Source organism: Passer domesticus, chromosome 14 (assembly GCF_036417665.1).
Source record: "Passer domesticus isolate bPasDom1 chromosome 14, bPasDom1.hap1, whole genome shotgun sequence".
NCBI lineage: Eukaryota > Metazoa > Chordata > Aves > Passeriformes > Passeridae > Passer > Passer domesticus.
Genome location: NC_087487.1, coordinates 10799462 through 10817552, shown reverse-complemented (window position 1 = coordinate 10817552; position 18091 = coordinate 10799462). Strand labels below are relative to the sequence as shown.

At 39.4% G+C, this 18091-nt stretch overlaps 1 protein-coding gene across 8 annotated transcripts in view; it reads right to left on the bottom strand.

Moving 5' to 3' along the window:
- PDE8A (phosphodiesterase 8A) overlaps positions 1 to 18091 on the bottom strand; it is a 147627-nt gene that overhangs the window by 11486 nt on the left and 118050 nt on the right. For all 8 annotated transcript variants that reach the window (XM_064388929.1, XM_064388930.1, XM_064388931.1 and 5 more), the window contains 14 exons: positions 17867 to 18057; positions 16692 to 16748; positions 15208 to 15265; positions 13726 to 13814; positions 13422 to 13500; positions 11723 to 11860; positions 7338 to 7426; positions 6690 to 6741; positions 6547 to 6589; positions 5552 to 5629; positions 4532 to 4602; positions 3793 to 3957; positions 1344 to 1392; positions 935 to 1070 (listed from right to left, as the gene is read on the bottom strand). In XM_064388929.1, the coding sequence (XP_064244999.1) occupies positions 935 to 1070; positions 1344 to 1392; positions 3793 to 3957; positions 4532 to 4602; positions 5552 to 5629; positions 6547 to 6589; positions 6690 to 6741; positions 7338 to 7426; positions 11723 to 11860; positions 13422 to 13500; positions 13726 to 13814; positions 15208 to 15265; positions 16692 to 16748; positions 17867 to 18057 (1295 nt within the window). The remainder of the gene's footprint in view (positions 1 to 934; positions 1071 to 1343; positions 1393 to 3792; positions 3958 to 4531; positions 4603 to 5551; positions 5630 to 6546; positions 6590 to 6689; positions 6742 to 7337; positions 7427 to 11722; positions 11861 to 13421; positions 13501 to 13725; positions 13815 to 15207; positions 15266 to 16691; positions 16749 to 17866; positions 18058 to 18091) is intronic.

Genomic DNA, 18091 nt, shown 5'->3' with positions numbered 1-18091 from the left:
ATAAAACCACAGTCTAATAATGAAGTGCATATTTGTTAACTGAGTGCCTGACATCTTTCTTAGACTTTGGTTTTGAATAACTTTCAAAGCTCTTACAGATCTGGGATTTTGACAAAGGGTTTAAGATAGTCAATTCATTGCAGGATCTGGCCTCCAAATTAGTGTCCCACAAAGCTTTTACCCAAGACAAAGCATTTCCCTTTCCCAAAAGGGAAACTTCTGATAAGCATCAGAAAATAAAACCAAGGATTTAAACAGAAAGAACAATTTACAGTCTTAGGGGGAGCCTTTGCTACTAATGAAGTACAGTCTATCAAAGCTGCTGATCTGCTTTTGAAAACTTCTGTGATGGAAATTGGTATGCCCTGCTTTTTATCAGTAAATGTTTGCAGTTAAGCTTATACATAAAATGTGACCTGCCAAGATTTTAGAATAAAGACCTTCCTCTAATCCCAGGGAAACGTAATGTGAATTCTGCTGAAAAGCTGTAATGGAACTGTTCAGGAATAAAACCTTCCCAATCAAATGGAAAGAAAATAAAACCTGGTCTGTATTAACTGATCAAGACCAGCATGCTGAGTCTGTGTGTAGTTTGCCATAATAGGAATTTGAACCCCCACAAGAAAATAATTTGAATTGTAAAACTTTTCTATTCCCGAATAAAGGAAGGCTTTAAAATTATGTTGTATCGTCATTATACCACACCAAAGATATATAATCGTCACTTATATCCACTGGGAATTTGCAGGAAATAGTGCATGATGAAATAAAAGCTATTTAAGATGCTAGAAATGACAATTTCAAACATCTGACACTGAAAATAAAATTAATTCAGTTGTAAAAGCACAGGTAGATAACTTAAGGATCTGATTAGAGGATGACATTTAAGTCAATTTTCAGCAACTTCCGTTTATGAGCTCTTGCATTTACTGACCTTTTATGGGTGGCAGCCTCAAGTTCAAAGATATCAAAATCCCACTGTTCCTCATTTTCCATTGCCTGTGTTATCCGTGGGGGGATGTCATTGAGGGAGATTGGAGAGCTCAGACTGCCAGCAACCTGATGAGTTTCTTTTGAGGAATACAGTTATTACTATATGTATTTATTAACAGTATATTAAGTAGGATATTTAATAGTGAGATATAATTTTACTGAATGACCATGTTTTCTCTTCTGTAGTAACACCCAGCTCAGTAATGCTGCAGAAAAATGCTTACAGATAAAAAACCCCCAAACAAAAAGAAATGCTCATTAAAAAGAACATCTAATCACATTTCCCGTTTCTTAAATTTCTGAACATGTTTTATATCTCAAATTAATTTAGCTGCCAAATTAAAACTTACGTTTTGCTGACAATATGTATTCGTTCCCTGATAATCTTCGTAAACCATCCTGTTAAATGAAAGTTGCAAGTTAAATAGAGGGTATAGCACAATAGGTCTACAAGATGATGACACCAAGTAGTAGCACAACAACTTCAGAGACGCCTGACTGCAGCCTGTCAGCCATCAGAGCTGCCTCTCCCTTATTTGTTTGTACTGTTCAGATTCACCTGGCTTACACACAGCTCGTAACAGATGAGGAACTGCAGGCTAGGGGATACAACATGGACTCAGGTAGGCAAAAAGTCAGGCTTCTCAGGTGCAGATGGAGGTCTAGAACTGCAGCCTCACATCTGTCTTTGCCTGGCCAACATGCACACCAGCTGTGGGTCTGTGCCTCGAAGCATGCATGACATGTCCACCACACACTTCCAGCAGCAAGCAAAGGTGGGCAGTGGGAGGGAGTGGATGGAGACATCCCCTGCTCTCCTGCCCTGGTACTGGCAGATCAGGTCACCTCAGCAGCACGAGAATCTCACGAGAATCTCAGGAACAAATTATTGCTGAGGCTTCCTTTCTAGCACACAGAATGTGTACTTGTTTATTCTTCAGTTCAGTGCCTCCTAGGCTTAATTCTGGCATGATGCCTAGATGTGAACACTGAGATGATGGATTAAAACTAACAGAATTATGTATTTAATATTTACTTTTAGTTTTATAATTCTAAATGCTGTGGCCCAAATCCTGCTTGCTCTTTTGAGGTTACAGCTGTAAGCTCATGTTTAGTCCATGATGTAAAAAACCAGTGTTTAAATAAAAATACTTCTGAATGCTCCTTATTAAAAATGTTATTAACACCAATTATAGCTGAATTAAATGTGGATCCTGTGTCTGAACATGGAATATCTGCTCTTAAAAGAGCTGTTATATCTAATTCTTATTTTCACATTTCTAAGTAAGTCTGGAGTTTTGTGATTTAAAAGGAAAGGAAGTACAACAGTGGCTGTTCAATAGAACTGCTATGACACAAATATTTAGGTCACCAGATGCTGCCTATCATTTAGAATCAAAGATTAGTTTTTAAGAGTTGAAATAGCAGGTGTAATTGTATCTGGTAAATCTATCTCTGAACTCCAAATGCCCTTCCTGCTTGAGAGTTCAAATCCAATAACATATTACTTGTTTCCTTTTCAGATATAACTTCTGAATGCAAATGGAAAAATATAATTCTGTTTTCAGCAGACCCTTTGATGGAAAAATGTTCCTCTCCAATAACTTTAAAACTCATACCATGCCATATGCTCTCAAATTAATTTTCTCAGCTTTTCTTATTGCTTCATAAAAAAGACTTGGGTTTATTTTTAGTAAAGATTTTATGTTTTGCAATATTGTTATCGTTATGTTCGTGGACCAAATACAATCAGAATACAAATGCATGTAAGAGTCAACAATCCACAAAAAAGGAGAAAACAGTTGAGTTTATGGACTCTTATGTACTCAGCAGGAGAAAATATCCACTTCAAGACAATGATTATATGTATCAATATTCTTCCTATATTTTTGTAGTTATGGTAACAATAAATTTTGTCAACCCAGTTAGTAAATACAACCCAGTATGAACCATTCAGGTCTTCTCCTGGAATTCTTGGAGTCTCCCACATGTTTCTCCTGATTAGATATTTGCTGTGGTATTTTTAAAAGTCAAAATACATATAAACTATTTAAAGAGTCTGATGGATACTGCAAAGGTGTAGTGATAGCTCCAACATGAAATTATAATAGCCCAGAGACATCTCTGAAAAGCTCACATTTTGTGAGCCTTTTTGCATCCAACACACTGTAAATTTTTGTCCTGATGTAGCCTTTCATATGCAACCTACAGACTGATGAGAGCACATATCCTTAGGGCACAGGTAACATTCATCTAAACTCATCTTGTTGCCATCAGGAGGGTCAGACTCCAGGCTCTGAAGGTTTGAGTTCAGTTCTTGCTTCACTATGTGCCCTTTTTTCAGCTTTGGGTACTATGCTACAGGTACAAATATAATCCAAGAAACAGCAACAATAATATGTATTTTGCATTCTTCTGAAAACATTCTTTTGATAGACTGAAAAGCCCCCCAAAACCATGTCATTCTAATCCTCTTTAATAATTTTTTAAAAATATCTGGCTCTGTTTCTTTCTTCCTCTCCCATCTATACCTTACTCAAATGAATCACATTGAAAAAAATATTTGGTTTTACTTTCCATTTTTAGCTAAACTAATTTTTTTTAAGGGGCTGGTCAATTTTCTTCCCATGTTCTACATTATTCAAGTAGGGGGAGAAAGCCCACAAAAAGACGTGTGCGGTTTCTCTGAAAATCTGCCGTTGTAGAGGCAGAGCACATGGCAGATGATAAAGATCAAGTAACTGGGAAAATCAGGCAGTGAACATTAATCAAGAGCTCCTTGTGGCAGTAAGTACTTACTGTCATTAGCCCTCCAACAAGGTCACTTGTATGTGGATCCTCATCTTTTGTCCCCAGTTGTGGAGAGTACAATTCAGTGGTTCTTAAAATCTCCAAAGCCCGGTCTAAAGCTTCTGCAACTGGCATGGGACTGCTCTCTTGTGCAGCATTGATGATGTTTATTACCTAATGTAGCATTAGACATATTGTGAACTTAGAAGTGATTTTTGAAAAACAGAGACACTCATTAACTACTATGGAAAACTCGGGAAAATAGCAAAACAACTTTAATCTGCATGGGGGAAAATCAAAATTAAAGGGATATTACTGAAATTCTAACGTTAGCTACTGACTCTGGGAATAAGATATTGGCCTTAAAGACAGCAATCTCATTACTGACTTTCCCTTCCAAGCCACAGCCTCAAAATGTCTCTGAATGGATTTAATGTAACTTTCTCCCACTTGCCTCTCACAATTTGTTAAATAGCTGATTTTTGACAAATCTTTGAATGGTTTCAGAAAGCAGCTGACAATGCATAAGTAAGAAGGACGAACTCCAGTCCCTCCTTCTTAGAAAGGATCATGTGATGGCTGACTCCATGGATGACACTCTAGCAAGCAGGTCTGGGAGATCTTAGTTCAGAGTATCTGCCTTTGGGAGCTACAGCAGTGGAGGGAGGAACAGGGAAGGAGCTCAGAGTCTGGCGCTGTCCTGGACCCTCATGCCCAGTGCAGCAGCACAGCACAGCTGTGACATTACCTTAGTGATGGGAGCCTCGATAGTCATGGAATGGACCCTGGCCATGGAGGAGCGGCGCCGCTGGGAGCTGCCTGTGTGCAAAACAGAGCAGAATTTGTACCCTGATTGCAGAGACAAGGCTGGACAGGAGAATCAGCCAGGAACTCCTGAGGCCTTTTCTGCACTGCTTACCCTGCTGTGCCTTTCAGAGGCAATCTACTGCAGAATGCACAACTGCAAAGAGATGCTGGCTGAACCACTGATGTCCCTGATTAGAGATAAGTGGCTGTAACAGCCTGGCAAAATCATGGCTTTGCTTTATTATTTTAAATATTCAGTTACAAACTCAGTTAGAAGACTAGACAGATATGCATGTATAAACTGGCAGGCACAGGTAGGTAACCACTGAATTTAGATTATTACAGGATGTAACTACTCTTGCTGCCTGATGCAATATGACAAGTCATAATGAGTCAGCTCCCAAGCTGAGGTAAATCACTGAAGCTCTGTTGAAGTGGGTACCTATGCCAAATAAAAACAGCAGAGGTTTTGGCCTATTACATTGGAAATTTAAAAACAAATGTTTTATATTGGTTAGCAATTTTGGTTCTACAAAGAAAAGATCAAGATGAGATTTTTCTGGATATTGTGCTACCTATAAAATGCAGACATCTCTGTTACTTATTGTGCTGAGCAGTTCTTAAGGAGAAGAGTCAATGCTATTTTTGCTATACTGAAATATGACTGTATTCTCACTGCCACAGACATGCTTCACTAGTGTATGCTGCCTAGACTGTGATGAGGGATGATTTAACAAAAGCATGTAAGTGTCAGCAACAGTTTTGAGTATGCGACTCATCTATCAAGTTTGGAGTGATCTAACAGAGCAAAATATAACACAGTGAAAGAAAACAAAATTAAGAAAGAAATATCTTCATATCTCTATCAAGAATAGAGGTAAGAAATGTAATAATTTGGGTTTTGGGTTTGCATGACAACTCCAACACAGCCAGACCCAACACGATGAGTTGTTTCACATACCATCACTCCCACGAGATGTTGTGGATCTGACATCCAGGGATCCTTTCCTCATGTCTTTGTGTCTGCAAGTCTGAGTATCTGTGAAGAAAATGATATTGCATAATGACAGAAAGTTTTGCTTAAGATGTATGTTAAAGGAACTGAAGCTCAGAAAAGCCTGGCAGCAGCTGACATTGACCTCAATGCTTCAGCAGATGAGAGCTGATCAAAGTGCCTTTTAAAGCTCTTGCCCTTACACTGTCCTGAACCCAGTCAAGTTCTCAGGCAGAACATGCCTAAATGTCTGTGCAGAAGGAAACTGTGGAGAGAAAAACTCCTCTCTTGCCACTGTGACACAACTGCAGTTGTGAACACAACTTGTGCAGCACACCTGAGCTAACACAAGTAACCACTGCCACCAGGCACTGGTGGGCCACAGCAGAGCACACGTCAGCAAGGGGGGCAGTGTATCCCAGGTTCCTTAGGGATTCAGCCTGTGCTAAAACTACAGTTAACAACAGCATGGATGCCAAGGATGCCCTAACTGAAGTGCTGATATGTGGGGTGAGGGTGAATTGTAGTGTTGGTCATCCTCATTTCCACCCACAGGCAAGTTCCCCACAAAGCAGCTCAAAGCAATGCAGACACAGGTGCCATGTGCTACAGAGCAGCCACAGCAGCACGATGACATGACAGCATCCTTCTCATTTCTAATTCTGTCACAGGGATCCATCACCAACAACTGAATTTTGGCACTGAACCCAGCAATGCCATGGCACCAACTTGGGGCCCTGTGACAGCGTTTTCAAAGGTGGGCTGCTTTCTGTCACCTCTAAAGTAAGTGAGGCAGGTAGAGAGGGGGCTTGTATTTCTTTTCCTGCCTTTTGAGTTGGATTCTCAGCTTATCCCTAGGTAAACAGGACCGTTCTGTGTTTTCAGTCAAATCACTAACAGTGGCCTCTATTCCCTCCCCAGGTATGTTGTCCAGTTCTTGGGACAGAAGAGATATGTCGTACCTGTCTGAGATTCAGCCTGAATACATTCACATGTCTTCTCCACCTACAATTCAGTATGAGAAACCCAGTTAGTCAGAACTCTGCCATTATTTTGCTATACTTAGGGCTCAAACTAAAGTGAGCAGAGCACTATTTTCACTTACCTTATTGTTGTCATTGCACAGTCTACTAATTGACACATAGTGTCTAATCTTTCTGCAAGCAAAAAACAGCATGTTAATTCCCATCCAAACCTCAGCTCTAATCCAGTGCTGACACTTGGGTGCTCCAAAGGCTGGATTTGGGGACCAAGTGGAAGTTGCATAAAAATCTAGACATGCTTGAATCTTGCCCAAGATCAGAGCACACAGTGACCTCATCCCATAACAACCCTTCGCAAGAGCCAAGGGAGAAAAGGATCATGAAAGGGGCACAGAAGAGTGAGCATGGAAGGACACAGTACAGGTGTTCAGTGAAACAGGATGTAGGTCCTGGTGACACCAACACAAAGCACAGAAAGATCAGAGGGTGCACTTGCACTTCAGGGAGAATTAGAAGAGTCAGAGTCACAACTGAGCACAGCTGCATCTCTGGCTCCTTTTGGGGGACAATTAGAATTTCACTTTCCCTGCACACAACATATAAAGTTGATTTTGCCCCAAGGAATTAAGCACAGAGGTCTGAGGCACCCTTCCTTGCACAAGCTTCCATTATACTCAGCAGCAGGATAATCCAATATCTGCTGGAGGCAACTGAACTCTAAACTGAGCCTTCATTCAGACACAAATCATGACTTCAGCTTTCACACTTACCCTCCCTGTCCAATGACAGGTAGTATCTTCACATTTTGTTGTATGCTATCTCCATTTTTCTTTTTCGCATAGTACATTCCTTGCCATTCCTGAAAAAGTAATTCAAGTGGAAGAAAGATCAGATAAAACATGAAGAGAAGCTGTAGCTCCATACCTTCTTTCACTGAAAGCTGCCTCACAATACAAGACCAGGCAGGATTAGTTAAACTGTGCTCAAACCCTCAAATTTTTCCCTGTAAGTAATTTGTAGGTCACTGTGTTGCTGCCAATGGATGGACAACTTCCAGAGGAGCAGCCTGGGAACACTCTGATGGCAACAGCTGGCACCCAGGAGCTGTGGGAATTAGCTGCATTCTCTTCCCCATCCTACCTCAATGGTGTTGCAGGTAATTTTGGGGAGAGCTGGCAAAGAGCCTGTGAGAGGAGGAGCTCAAACCAGCCCCTGCCTGGAGAAAGTCCCCCCGGGCTGCAGGTGTGGGTTCCCCAGGGACCCAGGACAGGAAGGGGACTGCAAAGCTGTTACAGCACCCTCACCACCTTCCCTGCTGGGTACACCATCTCCTGCATGGCTGGGATGTCTTATCTCTGGTTAACATTAAATGTATCTGTGACTAAAAGTGCTTTGCTATCCCAGCACATTTACTGTCAGTTTACTATCAAATGCAGCAGAGATTTATTCTGTTTCTCTTAAAGCAGAAGAGAGCCCAGTAGAATACCTCCTGGATTCTGTCTCCCCTCTAAAAACACCTTGGTTTTAGGATTGCCCATGTGTTTCCATCCCTAGAATAGCTGTTGGTGGTCTTTTTTAACGGATGCTTATTTTGAGCTGGGCATTTACTAAATACCAAGTGATTAATAAATCATTAAATCCATTTTCCATGTTCACTTAACACAAACTGCTCACGCCAATTGCTGTATTTCAGAAGAGCTCAACAAACTGTAGATCAGATCTTATGTATGTGAAAACACCCTCATGAGCCACACAATATGTATTTATTTATGTGAGACTGACAGATTTCACAGTCAAGCTGGCCAGAACACAGGTACAGAGAGAATAATTTTACATTTATGTGGATGGAGACAGCAAATAAAGACTCCAGCCCACAGAGAACTGCATGGTGACAGGCTGTACAGAATAAAAATATTAAAGACTTTTCTGAGGATCTGTCAGAGAAGAGAACTGTGAATAACAAACTGTGTAGTGAGCATAATGTCTTCCGTGAGCTGCTTGAGGAATACAAATGAAGATAAAGCAAGCACCACAAAATTCAATGCTCTCATAATTAAAAGTATGCACATCAATAGTTTCCTGACAACCAGGATGAGGCAGAGATGAGTAATTGATCTCTAACCCAGGTAATAAACCCAGGATGTGCACAAAGGGGTGAAGTCATAAACTACAGATTGGTTAATTCCCACATTGAAAGCATATCCTTTTCAAGGCAGGTTATTCACTAATGTGTTCTTCTTAGTCAACAGATCGATTTTTAAACTTGTGAATTTCTAAAACCTGTGAAACTGTGGCAGGAAATGTGTGAGGGAAAAGGTCAGTGCAATTCTGAGAAGCAGGAGGTCCAAGCCAAACTCCTGCTGGTAGGTGAAGTTCTCCCAGGGATGTCACTTAACCATATTTTAAGAACACCATATGCTCCCTCCCAGAGCCTCTGTCAGCAATCCAGCAGAGAAGAGCTATTCCCAAGGCGTGCTGTCAGTCAAGCCCATGGCTGTGCCTGCACTGGAGCCACACAAGGTCTGTGACCAGCTCCTGCTGCAGGGGGTGCTGGGATGAAACCAGAGCAAAGAGCACCCAGCAAACCCCACAGTGTCCCTCCCTACAGAGTGCATCAGGGATGAGGCTCCAGACTCCATGAAGAAGGCCAAGGCACACATCTATCCACTGAGAGCTCTCACAGGCACAGTGAGGAACCCCCAGCTCAGCCTTCCTTTCAGACTGGGGCTCCTTGCACTAGACAGCAAAGCTCAGCAAACTGCTTACAGAAAACAGCAAACCAAAATAACCACCATGAACACAATCTCACAGAACTGGAGGCTGAGCTAAGAAGGTGCTGCCATGGACCTTTATCACAGAGTGTGATTGCTCTCCCACCCCCTCTGGAAAGACCTTGCAAACAGTTCCCAAAGGGTGAGAGGAATTGCATGGCTTGTCTGCTTTATCAGTAGGTGTTCATCTCACTGCAGAAAAAGCAAACTAAGAGCAAACTGCAGAGATCAGAGGCACCAAGAATTCTAGTCAGAATTGCACATTTCAGCTTAATGGATGCAATTTGAATCATGAAACAGAAGAACAATGAAAAGCACAACTCTTTTTTAACTCCTCAAGTATGGATGGATGAACATTTCAGTAACATTGGCTTCTGGCAAATTACAGACAGCTGTACTAACAAAAAATTAACTTCCAGAGATATGCTTTTGCTAAGAGAAACAACATCCTGACCCCAGAATCCCTATACACCTTGCAATTCCCAATTTTTGAGTATAACACCAATGAACTTCTGTTTTATTATACTGAACTTGCTCACAGTACTATGCTTGTCAGCACAAGAGGTGAAATGTTGCAAGAGTCCATCTTCCTAAATTCCATTTAAAGACAAGATAAATCTCATGCAGCTTAGATTTTTCCAGAGATCAGAAAAACTTGCTTTCTTATTATTTTTATTATTCTGTTAAGTATAATATGATACAAATATGTATCATATTTGTTCAAAACAAAAGTCAAACCTGTTGACAGGAGACTATCACAGCAGCAGACAGTTTCCTTTTTTTTGATATGCTGTAACCTACACAAACCTACTTTGCTGCAGCCAAAATATGGCCTATTGTAGTGAGAAGTCTTCTAAACTTAAGATATAAAGAAATCACAAGTCTGAAAAGACTATGTCAGGATGATCCAGGTAACTCAGGCACCTCTGAAAATGCTGTAATATCTTGACACAAATTATTTCAAAAATTCAAGTATTTCAAAGGTTGCTCCTCACAGTTAACCTCTACTTGCAAATGATTCCTGTAATAATTTATTGGCAATTCCATTTTATATTAAAATATAAATTTAAGGTTGCATAGATTACATATTATAAAATGTTCCAGAGGGAAACACAGAACACCTGCGAACAGAATATATCCACCTAAAATAAGCTGTTCCAGACAGACAGGTTTAAGTAGGCAGCATTTCATTAGCCCTCACTGTTAAAGCCACACAGTCAGGAATAAAATTAGTACAAGGAAGGAGATGAATTACATTTAGATTTCTATCATTCATAGAGTAAAATATATTGCCATCATTAATGAAATTTTTATCAGCTCACTAAAATATTAAAAAATGTTATCATTTTATATCTTGAGAATTGATGGTGTGGATTTAAAGCCTGACACATCTAATGTATTTGAATTATAACTTAATAAATACTCCCTCCTAACATCAGTTTTGTATTGCACACATTTACTGAAATAACTTCAGTCAGGCAACAGAAGTGTGAAGCACCACAACCCAGACTACTGTCTGCTGCTGGCATCTCTTCCAACAGGCCAACACACCTGGAAATGAGCGACACCATCTCCTTGAAATGTACGTGGAATCTGCCCCCAGCTTTTGCCACTGAGTGCCGTGTCAGCACCCTGCCCTCCAGAGCTGACTCACCACAACCTTGCATTTGTGCTTTTGCATCCTGCCTAGATCCAGAGTGCCCTGATTCCCTCTGGCATCTCCCTGCTCCGTGCCCATGCTGCGCTGCTTCCCACGGACAGTGCCCGTGACCCGGGGCCATGGAGCATCATCAAACACAGCCCTTCCCAAATCTCTCTGTGCAGCCTCCATGATCTGCTCCCTACAAGGCACTGGGTCATGTTCAATGACATCAGCAACCAGCTCATCTCTGAGCAATGAACCTTTCTCAAGGAAATCCATCAGACAGCTCCCATGCCATTAGGGAATTAAACAGACTGGCAGCTGGCACTGCCTATCACTTTCAAGTGATATTGCAAATGTCTCCTTGGTATTTTTACATTCTGAACTTGCAAATCAGTTTCCACATTTCATGGTGAAATTCTTCAATATGGTACTTTTCTTTTTTACATAGCACTAGATAACATGTGCATCCATCTGATTTTTCTTCGGTACTCCCACACCATTTGCTATGAACAGCATAAATTATAAAGAAATGCAGCAAGTCACTTATTTTTGTAAAACAAGTATCTCTACCAAGCAAGAAAAGAGAAAGAAGCCTTTAAAAATCAAAAATTTTTTACTTCCTGTTTTTAAGTTCCAAATGCTATGTGTCTGTGAAGCTGCAAGTCACAATTTGTTTCACTGCTGGACTATAACAACTTTTACAGGTAACAAATAAAAGTGATACAATGCCATTACTCACCTTTCCTATCTTTATGCAGGAATTAATAGTATCTAGGAAATCAGCTTTTTTTTCATTTATAGGCACTTCTGTTAATTCCTTTTCTATTAGTTCACCTATTTGATAGCCCATCATTGTTTCAAAAGCAGGATTGACGTACTGTGAGATAAAAAAAAAAAACAAAAACAAATACCCATTCAACAGTATACTTAAAGCACAAGAGAATGCCTTGTTTTGCTTGCTTAACCAGGAGATTTCTTTCCCAGCCTGAAATAAATGTCTGCATGTACTATTCCTGAGAGAGATGCTCACATTTTTTCTTTGTGAAGCAAACCAGGAATTTCCATGTTAGAATAGTTGTGCAGAGTGTGTGCATGTCAGCAAAGAGAGGAAATTATACAAACAGCTGAGAATCACATAGCCACAGAAAACAAATTCCTGAAAAACTGGCTCTGTCAGTTCTCAAACCAATAAACCTCAAACCTACCTCAGTGTTCCTAAAAAATCACAAACTGAATGTTGGAATACCATCCATATCTATTGGCAAATTCATCATCTTATTCTGTGTAAGGGCCAACCATCCCTATCCCCCTGTCCAGGCACAGCCCAGCCAAGCAGAGTGGAAGCAGTGGGATTTAATAAAGCAGGCTTCTCCCTGAAGTGAATGTGGCATTTCACTGCAGGTTTTGGCCCTTGCCCAATAAAGCTGACGACTGGCACCAGCAGCCCACCCTTTCCTGGCCTCTCATTGCTGAGTCACAAGCACAGTCCTGGCAAAGCAGCATCTGAAAGCCTTTACAACTTACAATGTTTTCAAATGAGAGAAAGGAAAAGGTGCCACTCTACTTCTAATGGTTCTCCTCTAAAAGCTCCTTCCCAAAGGAACTCTTCCCTGTGCCTGCTGGAGCTCCAGCACTCCTGCAAGTGTCACTTCTCTCATACTCTGGGGCTGTCAGGAGAGGGACAGAGTTTGGTTTGAAAAAAGCGTATTTAAAACAACTTCAGGATGTGTTCTGTTATTCTTCTAAAAGGGATGAAGAAGGCACATCCTTCAATGAAGTTGTCAGGCTCAAGAAAGTACAATTTGTATGGATGTTATAATTCCCAGAGGCTTAGACTCAAGCTCTTCACTGATAATAAAATCACTTGTCACTGCTTCATGGCTAGGGATGGAACTAACTCCTTTAAAAAGATGATGGTTTTCAGAACTGCAAAACCAAGCACAATTTCTTTTCCCTGCTTTACAGAAATTTATATGAGAGGATTACATTCAAAAACAGTTGGCCCAAAAATTCTGATACATCAAACAGTATCAGATTTTAGAAAAAAAAAAAGTAGAATTATTTGAATAGAACATCCATTAGATTTTAAAGAGCATCAAATTAACATAAAATATTTTTGGAATAGAATGCCCATAAGCCAGTGGCTGCATTCATTCTTGATATAGAGAAGGAATGAATAATAGAGATGAGGAAGCAATACAAAAAATAGAAACAAGAGAATAAATCTTTATTCATTGAGAAACAACAATCTCCCTTAGAATTTATTTGATTTATGACAGACACTTTAAATGGAGAAAATGTTACTTGACAGCTAAACTCACTTCAATCTTTTAGAACCATTAAGTTAGATTAGACTCTTGTGCTGTAAGAAAGGGTAAGTGTAATTGTAGAAGAAATAAAACACAGAGAAATTTTCTATACTTATGACTGGAACAAACCTGTATTACATGGTCTTCACTTGTGATCTCAATGGCTTCTTGACTTTTCTCTAATGCTGTAAATAATGAATTACATGCCCTGGAGAAAAAAGAAAAAGGCATCCAAAAAATTTTATCCACTTAATTCTTATATATGATAATAAAGTATTACAACTCCATACTGAATAATGTAGTCTAACAATTAATGTATTTTCTTCAGGTAACTGACATTCTATAATTAACTACTGCAGATTAAAATAAACACTCTATTAAGGATGTGGCAAAATTGAAAATTCTGTGTTGATAATGTTTTTGGTAAAATTACCTTAGCTTGAATTGTGCCTGCACCTGTCCAAACTCCAGCTGAATCAACTCATTGTAGCAGGCCATTCTACTAGAATTTTCTACATATCTCTGCAAATAAAAGGTTAGAAATATTTCATTAATACACATTCCTGTCTGCAAGGATTTGAAGCTCTGATTTCTTTTGCTTACTAAAGAATCAGAAAAGGAGTAGATATGCCAAAAATGAACATGCTGGGACACAAGCAATGAGAGATTATTTTTTGGTACTAGCAAAACTTTTCAAGTTACTGCATTTTGAAAAGGTGACAGATCCTCATGGCAATGAGGTTTAATCAACCTGTTTATTCTCTGTGATTGTCAGCAGGATCAATGTATTTTTTTAAAAATCTACTTTTAGATTTCTTAAATAAAAGTGAAAAAAATCTTATGTCTCAAGTAGTTAAAATTTGAAATTATGAGTTTCCAATCGCTAATATCCCAAATTGTCTATATAGATGAAAATAAAATTTCCTGTGAAATATACCTTTATCGACCTTGAGATTTTTATAGCAATGATCTCAGTATCTTTCACTTTTTAAAAACCATTTCATATTTACCAGGTATGAGCCTGAATGTTAAATCTTTGTTCACACTAAACCCCCACAGACATGGATGACTTGGATATTTTGGGCAGGACAACTGATTATCACAGGTAAGCCACCACAATCTAAGCTGCTAAACAAAATTTCTATGTTCTGCCATTAGCCCCATTTCCAAGGCTCTGATCCATAAATAATTCAGAACCTGTACTGAATTACTTATGTGCCCTCTGGAATGACTCTTTTCATACAAATGCCATTATCTTCAGGCTGTAGCATTTCCTGGATCAGGACCATACTAGAATTAAGCAGATGGGTGCAAATGGAGTGTGATGGAACAGCAAAAATCTGGTGAGCATGCAACCAAATATTTGGAGTTGTGCTGTAAATCAGGCCGAACCTTGTTCTAGTGTCAACTGAAGGCAATAAGGTACCCACTGAACTGATGCACTAATTAGCACCTTTTCTGCTCAGCTGGAACAGTTGCCAAGGAACAGATTCAATGCAATTCTTCTCAGGTGCCTCCAAACAATAGCTAATAACACTCGACAGTGTGTGAAGCCTATTTACAATGGGAACTGGCATTTGATAGAAGAAATTTCCCACAGCACATTCTGTTGTTCATTGCAAGCTGCTCTCTGACTCTGCCACTAATCAATTTGTCAATGTCAACTTTTCAAGGAAAGGATTATGTATTTAATCTGAAATAAATGTATGAAGTAGAGAAGTCTCAGTCCCACTCCTTACATCCCCAAGAGTGTCATGTCAACGTTCAGAATTGGGACACAGAAGAATGAGCAGCACAAAAAACATCTACAGGTTGGATCACTGACACAAATGGTGACTGACAGCCAAACTTCTGGAGAGCTTCTTGCATGACAATTTGGAAATGTCAGAGCAAGGCAGCTGAGTATAGCACATACCCTTGTGAAGCCAGCAGAGATCAGGGGCAATATTGATGACTCCTCACGATCAGTGTGCCTTTGAAACAAGGAGGATAAGTCAGAGATTTTGTAATTAACTCAGACCACATTTCACAATCTATTCATCTACTTGTAGCCCAGATGTCACACTTAGGCTAATACTGCTAGATCCTTACAGGATATAGGAATAAAATATATTTTTTGTATTTTTAATAAGCTTTCATCTTTGGCATCAATAAGCCAAAATATTATTTTTCTTCATGCATGTAATGAGCTGCTTACATCAAAAAAACTCTAATGCTTCAAGGAAACCAATTAATGAGCTAGATAATTGGACTTTTTCTGTACTGGATCCTTGTTGTTTATGCTGGCATTAGCCAGAAATGCACCTGAAAGTCTGCACAGCCAAAGTTTTAGGAAATTACTTGTTATCTGAATGTACCAAATCTTAGATGGGCAACTCAAGGTGCCTGAATGAAGATGGATTTTCTAGTGTTGCCTACCCACTACCTTCTAGTAAGTCACATTTGGGACACATTCCCAAATGAAGTATCTGAATAATCTGGCAATGCTAACTGTGAAAAGGCCCTTCAACATACATAAATGCATGGCTGGAGTCAAGAAGAAAGGCCATTATGGGAGGTTTCTGTCAATAAGCAGACTGAAGCTTGTCATGTTTAGCAGATAGCACAATACCTTTCATTTATGCAGGAAGTTTTGGATCTTGAAATGTTTAATTAGGGTCGTCTTTTTTTTTTTTTTTTTTTTTAGAGATGGTATTAGAGATGGTAGTGTATTTTTAATGGTAAATTTCAATGCCTCAGAACTGTTGGCAGAATTAATGTGTTCTGAGAAATTGCCATTCCCAAATTATACTTGGAGGAAATTATCTTCCAGTTATTTCATTTCATCAAATATACAGAATTTCTTTATTTTTACATTATTTTATAAGTAATGTTTTCAAAGGAGGGGGAAGGAAATAGCATATATAGTACTTTACTGAGATGGGATAATCTCTCTTGCTTTTAGAACTGCTGTGGTCAGATGATACTTTGTACTGATCAAATTGTTCTATATCACTTTTCATACTCAGCAGATCTCTGATTTTCATTGAGATTAATAATAGTGAAAGGCAGATTAAGAAAGGGTCAAAACACAGATCTGCAAGACACTTTTGTACAGGATGTTTCAGAAGTTGTTTGAAACATATTCTGAAAGCCTGCAGTGATGGTGGGGAGTGCAAGGAGGAACCCAAAACAAAACTCAAAGCAAGAGTCTTGAGTAAAAAAACCCAGAAATTAAAAAACAATTTCTGTCCCAATCCTATGGTCAAGTATAGTAAAAATTCTGGTACAGCACATTATTATTAGCACAGTAGGAACTTCTAATTCAAGTTTTTTATGTTAATGGTTTTCAGGTTAACTTTTACAATGGTAAGATTCACAGTTTTGATCACAGGTGAAAGGAAAGTTATGAGTATTTACCTTTGTACTACACAAATAATGACTGTATTTTCTGAGGCTTTCTTTGTTCTGATAGACCTTTAAATAAAAAGCAAACCATTTAAATTCTTTTTAAGTTAACATTTCAGAAAACATGACTTTACAGAAACTTCAGATAGACTTTTCTTAAAATCTTTTAAATCATTTAACAACAAAACAAAAGTCAAATCCTGAGCCTGCTGTTAAGAAAGGAGAATAAATGATATCTGAAACTCCATGAACGTAGATTAATCTACAGCTCAAGTACTCTCAGTGGGGGAATAGCACAAAATATTCTCTCTGAAACAGCATGTAATGGACTTGTTTTAAGGGCTTGGCCTCACTCATTTAAGGTGCATTTTACTGAATTTTGGAACAGTTTGGTAAAAATGGAACACAAGGAGCAGCACTGCTACCCAGTCTTGGCCTGACAAAGATCTTATCTACTTGCCTCAGTTCAGCAAGAGCCTTTTCCCCAGCACAGTCCCCCAGGGCACACAGTCTGACCCTGGCACCCCACCCCACAGCCTTGGTCAGTCTAGACACGTTCCAGGGCGATTTCACTGCCAAGGCTCTGGAGCAAGGCTCGGCTGCCTCCCCAGGCTCTGTGGAGACACTCAAAGGCAAATCCTTTCCTCCTTTTGTCACACTTCACAGCAGTTTCTAAAATTTTTTTTTGGAATCTGTTTGCAATTTTGCTCTTCATAACGTATTTTCAAATGTTGTAGATATGAAAACGTGCACACCAAACATTGCTGTTAGTGCTGGGAGTTATTCAAGAGGAAGTGACATTCCAAAAAAATTAGAACATTAATGAAGTAAATGAATTTATAAAGGTGCTTGGTGGCACATGCTATCTTTGCGGTTGATTTAGTGTGAAAACAAGGAACCAGGTATTAAAAAAAAAAAAAATTAAATGGTTCACTCTGGCAACAAATTTGTACACTGTGGCTCCAAGCCACATGGAGCTTCAGAAACCCTAGGACACAACCAAAAATGCTGCTGCTATCCAATGTAAAGCACTGAAGTAAAGTATTTGATGCTGCCAGTGCACACCTGTCTAAAACTAAAAAATCAATGCTCTATAGAGTTTACAAAAACGTCACATAAAAGCAACAGAACTTTGGTGCTGTGTTAACTACATTGTTAAGCATTAATTACACTGAAACGGTGCTTACCTGCATAATGCTTCTGCATCAAAGTATCTGGAATGTCTATGGTCAATGATGATAATGTCATGGTGCTTATCTAGAAAGCATTCTAGTGCAGACTGAGGTGTCCTGGCAAGATTACAGCGAAATCCAGCCTTGTCACACGCCCAGCGGAACCCATTACTCTGCTCGTCTTCCTCAGCAAACACTAAAAGTACCTGGGGTGGAGACAGGCAGGGGGGCATCACAAAC